The sequence below is a fragment of the Debaryomyces fabryi genome (assembly GCF_001447935.2).
Source record: "Debaryomyces fabryi strain CBS 789 chromosome Unknown contig00236, whole genome shotgun sequence".
NCBI lineage: Eukaryota > Fungi > Ascomycota > Pichiomycetes > Serinales > Debaryomycetaceae > Debaryomyces > Debaryomyces fabryi.
The window spans coordinates 1-9,450 of NW_015385662.1; the positions used below are offsets into that span (position 1 = coordinate 1).

At 34.4% G+C, this 9,450-nt stretch overlaps 4 protein-coding genes across 4 annotated transcripts; 2 read left to right on the forward strand and 2 right to left on the reverse strand.

Moving 5' to 3' along the window:
- Positions 1 to 1,509: 1,509 nt before the first annotated feature.
- Positions 1,510 to 1,950, forward strand: AC631_05600 (uncharacterized protein; the record flags this gene model as incomplete). Its single annotated transcript, XM_015614429.1, has 1 exon — positions 1,510 to 1,950. One exon carries the CDS (start codon positions 1,510 to 1,512, stop codon positions 1,948 to 1,950), a length of 441 nt encoding a protein of 146 aa, XP_015464740.1.
- Positions 1,951 to 3,732: 1,782 nt separating this feature from the next.
- On the reverse strand, positions 3,733 to 4,419 carry AC631_05601 (uncharacterized protein; the record flags this gene model as incomplete). Its single annotated transcript, XM_015614430.1, has 1 exon — positions 3,733 to 4,419. One exon carries the CDS (start codon positions 4,417 to 4,419, stop codon positions 3,733 to 3,735), a length of 687 nt encoding a protein of 228 aa, XP_015464741.1.
- Positions 4,420 to 5,416: 997 nt separating this feature from the next.
- On the forward strand, positions 5,417 to 6,757 carry AC631_05602 (uncharacterized protein; the record flags this gene model as incomplete). The annotated part of the gene is made up of 1 exon (XM_015614431.1): positions 5,417 to 6,757. The coding sequence occupies one exon, from the start codon at positions 5,417 to 5,419 to the stop codon at positions 6,755 to 6,757; it is 1,341 nt and encodes a 446-aa protein (XP_015464742.1).
- Positions 6,758 to 7,284: 527 nt separating this feature from the next.
- On the reverse strand, positions 7,285 to 8,985 carry AC631_05603 (uncharacterized protein; the record flags this gene model as incomplete). The annotated part of the gene is made up of 1 exon (XM_015614432.1): positions 7,285 to 8,985. The coding sequence occupies one exon, from the start codon at positions 8,983 to 8,985 to the stop codon at positions 7,285 to 7,287; it is 1,701 nt and encodes a 566-aa protein (XP_015464743.1).
- Between the last annotated feature and the right edge of the window lie 465 nt (positions 8,986 to 9,450).

The window sequence follows — 9,450 nt, forward strand, 5'->3', positions numbered from 1 at the left end:
TTGATAGCTAGAAACATAGAAAATGAAGATATTGAATATGTTATGAGACAAGAATTTTCGCCTGAACTCATACAAATTTATGGTACGATCAGAGAAAATTAGATGAGCATTCAAGTCAATTATTCGAATTTTTGTCTAGTATACACAAGATTAAGCATCGTACATAGTTATATCTCAACATATTCATACGGTAGTAAATATAATAGCCGAAATTATTGAACTCAATATTATCTCAAGGGGAATATAACGTAAAGGCTTCATCAGAAATTGAAATACGACCATTGAAATAATTTTTTCCTATATACCAGAAATGTTATTTTAACTTGTATAGAAATATACATTCGACTGAGTTAAATTAGAATACCGGACTTATAGTAGATTTATCTGTTTATATTCATGAGTTCATATTAGATTCGTAATCTTGACAGCCGCTTTAGACACCAACGATCTTAGTGATGAGAATGAAAAAGAATTGAATTTTATTCCTCTAGGATTTGGCTTGGTGCATTGGGTTATACTGAATGTCCCAGTAAGGGACGTTATATATATGGTGCTCTTTCTATTTTCTATATATTTTCCGTACTCAACAAAAATACAGAAGATATTGTTGTTGCTTTCTTCTTTTTCCGCTTTCGTTACAATTCTATTAATAATTGATCAATACACAAAGGAAAAATACAATAAGATATTGGAGAAAATTGACATTCTCGAATTTGTGGATAAAAGACCCTTCAAAGAATCAAGTTTAACAGTAAGACGTAAATCTTTTGGGGCGTATGTTGCGCAAAGTGAATTCAAAAATTATTTCTGAATTAAAGACTAATTATAGATTTAAAAGCACCTCTCAGTTAGTTGGGTTCCATGATGATATCATTGCCAACTTCATGAATATATGAGAAATCTTATAAACATCTGTCAGCAAAAAATATTGAAGGTTGGCATAGAACTATGCTAAAAGCAATGAAGGTTCAGGAAGAAGATTTGAAAATTTTCAATGATGAATTGTATAACTGAAGATTGAAGAAACGAAACGACTATACCTCCAGTCAATGTAAAATAATAGCAAGATGTTCCCTTTGCAACATCAAATTCATGTTTATGAAATTTGTCGACCTTCACCGTTTCTATATAGATCAATATATTTATATCACAAATTCAACTTGATAGAGAAGTTGTACAATATAGTCGCTCAATATCCTAATTCACCCGAACTATATACTCTTGGAATGGCAGTTATTATTACTCATATATTGTAAGGGACTGAATCAAACCTACATGCAGTCTGAATATCAATAGCAAAAAGCGAATACTAAAGTTGCATAAAGAAATCTCTCTTATTCAATTCCACACATTATGGTACATTGGATCATATCAGACTTGCCGTATCGCATAATCGGAAGTTGTGCTTGCGTTTATGCTATTTCGTATTTTTTATTTGACATTCAATCTGAATTGAAGATATTCATGTGTATCTATGCTTCCTTGATATCAACGGTGGCTCTAATTAGCATGTCGGTTTACCATTATGTTCAAAAGCTCAATGTTTACGATGAGAAGCTTGAAAAGATTGTTATTCCTGAATTCATAGAGAACAGACCCTTCAAGGAAACAAATCTGTTGCAAAAAGAAGAAATATTAGCAATCATATTACGAAATGTGAATAGTAAATTTATTTCTGAAATGAGGATAAATTACACGTTTAGAAACATAGAACAATTAGAAAAATTTCATGATAGAATTATTGCAAAATTCACAAAAAAATATTTTGAAACATACAAAGATTTGCCACTCGAAGATATTCAAGGTTGGGATAAAATGTTGTTAGTTGCCAAAAACATTCAAGACGAAGATATGAAGGATGTGTACGCGGACATGGTTTCACCTGAAATAATTCAGAAATACAGCAGTATACGCCCAACTACCCAAGAAAATGGACTGAACGGGAACTAAAGACTTTAGCATCAAGTGCCTATTTGCGATGCCCTAGTTCATCGACATTGCATACAATTGTGAATAGTAAAGACCCCCCTTGTGGTATGCACATACGAAAATCAACTGGAGCTAAAGAAATTTAATCCACATTGAATTGAAAAACAATTTCACTGACTACATGAAAGATATTAGTAGAGAATAGCATATAAAGTACAATAAGTATTGGAATTTCTAAGTTTTGTTTTTGTTTCTTTATTCACATTACTCAATAGACTAGGGTGATGGCTAAGATCCAACTTGGCATGGAAGGCAATCTGAGAGCATCCATTTGTAACCTTCACTATATTTAGAGGTATTTCATTAATGAGTTACAGTTGTATCTCTATGGTGACCATTCTAGAAAATATTGGACTTAATAGAACCAATATTAATTTATTCTAGAATTCATAGGCAAATGATGTTTTATTGAAATTGACAAAGTTCACTTTGAAGTACCAATAAATTACCCATACACTAATATTGCTTTGGTAGATAAATACGACCAGTTCTGGAACGCTTTTGAAGATAAATTTTGTAAATTATAGAGAAAATTTCCCGCTGAAGAAAATAGTTATGCCTGAGACAAGTTTTTATGCTATTGGTTAAGGACAGGTATATTCCACTTAACCAATATAATCATACGGTACAATCGGAAAAATATCCATTTTTTAGTTGGGTCTCTGCCGCACCTATAACATGTTTAGGAGTTTATAGGTACATCCCAAATTTCCATGCCCGCATTAATTAGTGCAACATTTTCGATGAGAGTGAATTAAATTTGTATTCCGCTGACACTAAGCATGGTGCACTGGGTTATCCTGAACTTTCCAATATGGGAAGTTATGTATGATGTGGCTCTATTATTAGTCACCGTATATTTCCCATGTACAACAAAAGTGCAAAAAATGTTGTTGTTACTGGCTTGTTTTTCAGCTTCTCTAAGAATTGTATTTTCAATACTTGGTGCATACTCAAAAATAAAGGAGAAAACCGATCTAGATTTGAAGAAAATGTTAATTCCTGAATCCATCGATGCAGACCCTTCAAGAAACAAATCTAAAACAAATAAAGCGGAGTGCTAGGAGTCATATTGTGAATATCAACTTGGTTTCTCAAATAAAGATGAACTACAGCATAGATGAAATAGTAGAATTGCAGCATTTTATTTCATGATACAAATCAGAATTCATCTAGTAGTACGTTGAAGAATGCAATGATTTTCCACTAGAAAATATTCAAGACTGGATTAAAATTGTTATTTTCTAAAAGCGATCAATACATTTGAAGAGCAATACGCTACACGATTGCATTTGAAATAATTCAAAGATAAATCAGTACAAAAGACCACTATTCAGGAAATTGAACTATTACAAGTAGGAACTAAAAGCATTAGTGGCAAGAGGCGTCTACAACTCTTACACTAGCTTTGGCGGTATTGTACAGAATTGTAAGCAAAAGTTGTTCTGAGGTATAAGCAAAGGAAAAGAACTAAATATGGGTATCATTAATTCTCATTGAGCCAAGTAAGGTATATATTTTTCAGCAAATTGCAATTTCTCTAAATATGTAAGGTCACATAGCATTATCAGCTCTTATGTCATTCCCATAACAAGGACCTAAATGGCAAGATGTAAATATACGAAAAAGATCTAAGGTACGTCTAACAAATATAATTATCTATATATACATGTGCAGCACTATAGAATAATAAATAATGAAAATGAAATAAAACAAAATAAATAAGCATAACTCAATTAGCCTTTAGAACCCGAAAAAATCTCTCCACGTTGACCACTCATCCATTTCGACATCATAAATGTATGCCATAGAGTGTCTCAATGAGCTCTGCAAGTACTGTGGTTGATAATCGTAGATAAACATAACTAAACCCCACGTCAACACCGCAAAGTACTTCCATGTCTTATTATACACAGACGACCTCAATTTCTTCTGCTGGCTGCCCGTTAACTTGGCGTATTGTATCAGTTCTCCACTGGCCAGATAGATCGTAGGTTGTCTACAAGCCAAGTACTGATCGAGTAGAATCTTACCTACCGCAATCAAAACTCTAGAGAAACAATAAAGGGTAACCTGGTGGGTGATTCCCGGATTGAAGTAATTGAAGTGCTGTGAATAAACTACCCACGACCCAAAACACCCAGCAAGAAATTTGGCCATCCCCAATTTGTCAGTTCCCATAACCTTCTCACTAGTCAACACTCTCACAGCGAATTTATATATTATCGCGAATCCAGCTAACACCTCGGCATGGTTTTTGGTGGCCTTCAATACCTGCTGCATTCTTGGTTTAAGCGGCCCCGACCTATACAACAAGTTGATAACCAACGCATGCGAAAACCGAATCTTCCCCCCGTACACTATCCCATTTCTTGAAGATCTAAGTACCTCCAAGAGTGGACGATAAAGTGGATTATTCAAAACACTCATATTTATTTTCACTTCTGTATGTCACGTTTTATTTCTATCTTATATGGTTCTGCAACTCTTGCCTCTCCAGATCCCTTGTTAATGACGTGTATTCGATTATATTCACTAGTGTGTGCTATCAGCTTCACCTCTTTATTCTTTTCATTAAGTCCCGTTTATATTGTGGAGTGAGTCTATTCATTGTATATACAGGACATTCCTCCACAAAAATCAGGCCTTATATAAGTACTATGTTTACTCTCTTTTGAGCATGCCCTCAGTAAAACAAGAACCGCTTTTCTTCCACCGCGTAACTTTTTTTTTCACCTGGGCCTAATAATGGTATAGACAGTAGTAATGATTCTCAACAGAAATCTTAATACGACAACGACATTAGAAAAAATATATATAGCAACTATCATTGACCATAATGGTGTTCAGGGAAACATTGTAGACATGTATGTAGTTGTATTGTAGCAATTTGTAGTTTGAATGCTCCAACACGTCAGATGTAGGTAGCTTTTTTGCACCTCTCACAGTAGTGTAAATCAGCTTACCAGGGTATAGGTTTTTAAGAAAATCAAAGTTACACAAAATCCCGGCCAATATTTTTTTTTTTGGTAGAAAAAAATTTCATTCTACCGACTAAAAATTTTTAAAGTTAGTATAGACCGTAATTAATTAGCTATAATAATTCTAACGATTTAAATACAAATATAGGTATTTGGCAGGAACTATTTAACTTTATAAATAGGATTTTTACGATTTTGAACAGTACAAATCATCTACGCTAGTTAAACATCTATCCAGTTACAAAGGTTAGCATTCACATTAATCAAGCATATATTAGCCTAGTGTACCCGCCACCAATTAATATTTTCATATATTAAGCACATAACATATTCAGCAGCTGTTATATTTGATATACTAAAGGACAATACCTAGTATACCATCGTTATAGTCATTTTATTTGGATATTCCCGCAATAGTACTTTGGACGCTGAACACAATAATCGATATGTCTTCGCCAGTTTCGTACGCTAACGTCGCCAAAGGGCAAGTTCCAGAACAGGAATTGCATGAAGTTTCTAATGAAGCTCCTAGAAGTGAAACCTCCGGGGTTGAGGTCACTTCGACTGAACAACCACAAGAGGCAGAAGCAGCAACAGAAGAGGCTGCTGACACCAAAGAAAAGGAAGCTGCTGCCAAGGAAAAGAAGCCATTGGCACCAGCTCCAGTTCCTAGCAAGTCTGCATGGGGTTCTGCTGCAAACGTGATGGCTAATAAGCCAGTTGACGAGCACAAGTGGCCAACACCTGATAAGGCTAGTTTGTCAGATCAACAAGCCAGTGCAGTCCAAAAGCAACAAAAATTCATTAAGCCTATTACCAACAAATGGGTTCCTATCAACGCAAAGGTTATTTTACCAAGTGGAAGAGCTAACAGCCAGAAGCAGAAGCAGAATAAAAAGAACAAGAAGGGTGCTAATACTCAAAAGAAGCAAGCAAACAACCAAAGTACCCAAAATACCCAAAATAACAACCTTAACATGCAAACAAGCCAAGCAGCTCCTGGCATAAGTAAAAGGGACGGTCAATTTGAGTCGCCTGAACAAGCTCAGCAACCACATGATGGTTTCAAACCAAGACCAAATGGTCAATTCCAAGGTCAGCCTCAAGGTCAACCTCAAGGTCAATCTCAGCAAAAGAATATGAGACGCTTTAACGGTAACACCAATGGAAGTTTCAAGCCAAGATTCCCTAACCAACCAGCTGCTCAACAACAGCAACAACAAACATCACCTCAGCAAAATGGTTTCTACCACCCTCAACCATTCGTTCAAAACCAAAACTACCAAAACTTCAATAACCGTCAATTTAGACCAAATCAATTCCGTCATCAAAATAATAGAAATTTCCAACAACCAATGAATGGATCTAACGGATTTATCAACGGTTCCATGGGATTACCACAACAAATTCCACAACAAATTCCTCCACCAATTTCACCAAAGCAAGATCCTCAACAAGCATTAACTCAACAAATTGACTATTACTTTTCTTTGGAAAACTTAATAAAAGATATCTTTTTGAGAAAGAATATGAATACTGAGGGTTGGGTTTCATTAGCGTTAATTTTAAACTTTAAGCGTGTTAAAATAATTATTAACGGTATACAGAATAGTATTGAAAATAAAGAGATCAGTTCTAGCACTATCATTTTGGATTCATTGAAACATTGTGAGAATTTAGAGATTAATTACTTGAATGGTAAAGATTTACAAACTGCTGATATTGATGACATTGAATTAAGAGTTAAGGGGAATTATGAACAATGGTTGTTACCAAATGATAATTAAATGAGTTGAGTCTGATATATCTGCAGATATATTAACACAGAGAGATATCGATATAACTTCGAAATTTTTATTTGCATCCTTCTTTTCTTATGTTCATAGGATTAGATTATTATCGTTACAAATGATATTCGTCACTAATTATTATTATTATTTTGCATTATAATTTATTCATTAAAACATATTCCAAAATGCTAAAAAAAAAAAATGTTGTTTCTATTATAAAATTTAAAAAAAAAAAAAATTATATTATTGATTTTCTTGTTATTCTTATGACTTATCTTCTTATACATAGTTTCAATAGATCTCTATACATAATTAATAAAACCAAAATGACAAAAACAGAAGAGACGAGAAAACGTATTTGAAGCTTTGTAAATTATTCTAAAATTTGCAAAATTTGCGGAATTATCAGATGTGATACTTCTAGCTTTGATCTTATAAAAAATATGTTACGGCTTACACAATGAAATTATATTGTATGCTATTCTTATTCAACAAGTGCAATGTTAATCCTATATAATAACATTCTAAATGTTCTCACTGTTAGGGGTACGATAGTTCAATTCATATTCCTGTATTCCTCCCCCGAAAGTATCATAATCAGAATGTTCAAAACTCTTTGAAGACTTATTGCTCAGCTTAAGCTCATCAACAATTTGTAAATTTCTGATGATAAATTCGTCCGCCACTTCAGAATCCAAATTATCCAAATCTTTTCTTGGAATAATTAAAGGCCATACCCATTCAGCGCATATGGCAAAGAACATAAGCACCCCCGGAAAGCCTATAGCCCCTTTGGTCAACGTTATACCGAATTCAAAACCAAATGCAATTAATTGGAGAACCAAGTAAACATAAAACCATTTCTTGTTGGGTATTTTATCAATATCTCTAAACACTTGAGGACATGTAGGGTCATTTTGAATATACTCAGAGTCCATAAAGATATATCTGATTCTGTTTGTGATGATGTTTCCATGTAAACCTGTAATTCCCATGACAAAGAACAATCCAGCTAGCAATGCTTGAGGAATTAATCCTAGAACAACCAAAAATGGTCTACTCATCATTACAAATGTTAGAATGCCTTGAGCTGTATTTGTTACTCTCTGCTCAACAACTGATAGTACTTCTCCTGTCTGGAGATTATGAATAACCAACGATTGTGTGTGAAGAGGGGCTTGCGGTATAAGACCATTTGGAGCAGGAAGGCCCATTATTCCAGCTATTCCTGTAGTTATACCAAGTAATGTAAAGTCCCAATGGAATGAAGAAGGCTTTTCCAATGGAAATTCTTTCAGCTGACACATAAGCGACGAGACATTATGGTCAAAGTAAAACAAGAAAGTCAACAATATAGCAAATGGTATTGCCAAAAATATATCTGCAACAGCTATATGAGGAGGCCAGAAATGAATGAACCAGCCATGTGCTCTTTCTTCTCCATGAAAGGTGGGTTGGAATGATTGCGTAATAGGCAACCTCTCCAATTCAGTGTCTTTTAAACTTCCACCAAAATGAATAAAGCCAGTGAAAAATATAATACTTGCAGGAACTCCATAATCGGTGAATATTTTTCTAATCCAGCCTTTAAAATAATGCAATGAGCTCCCGAAAATAAAACTCCCTACTCCAAAGATGACCATTAGCAAACTGATCATTACAGAGCAATAACCACTCTCAATACTGACGTTTCTAAATTGGTTGTTCAAAATTTGAATCCCCTTTTGAAGGTAAACAACATTGATAAAGAACCCGAATACATCGCACGAAAACAGACTGATGATCTTCAAGTAAGAAATTAAATTCCCAAAAGATATGACAAAGTGCATCACCATAGACCAGAGGTATATCCAGCACATGAAAGGAAAATATGGCGTTCCTCTTGGCTCCATTAATTCATAAACTGTATAGCTGAAAATCGAAATTGGTCCCGTAACTCCTACCATACATAACGGCTGACCCGAAAATAACCCAAATGCAACTCCTGCCATTGCCGAACTCATTAAAACCTCATTTAATCCATATCTATTTTGTGTCTTATCAAACATATCCTGAGCAAAAGCTATTGCAGGTAACAAATTAGTAAAAAATATAAATGTAGTGGAGGGTATCACCCTATAGTTCCATGCATCTGTAAAATCAGATTTGTAGTAGGGTAGCCTGCTTCGCAAGTCATTATATACACCATATCCAATATATCTCAACCCCCTAAAACTAAGCTTCATCTTAATAGAAAATACGGGTATTTAAAAGCATATAATGTATTACTAGATATTACAGAAAATTGTAAGTGTATAAATGTATGTATGGATATTTGTTAGCTAAATCAATCCTGCGCATAGGGCAATAAAATTGAAAAACGTTCGTAAATAAATTTGGAGCATCGTTAGCTGAATGGGTTGATGAGCTCAAGAAATGGGTTTTGAATACAAACTTTCCTTGCTTTTTATGCTACTTGTTTCACTGTTTATTGAAGCAGGTATAGCAGTAGTGTTCCGTACGAGTTTTGATTTTTCCTTCGATTTCTTGAGCTTTAGTTTTCTTTCCTTACGACGGCGCCGGGCTCCATTAAGCTCCTTTGACGCTTGCGTCACGAAATAGCCTGCTGTAAATAACAATGCTAGCATTATGCCTGTTAGAGTAATAATAGAAGTATGTTTGATGTAGCCCTCACTTAATAATAACCCTAT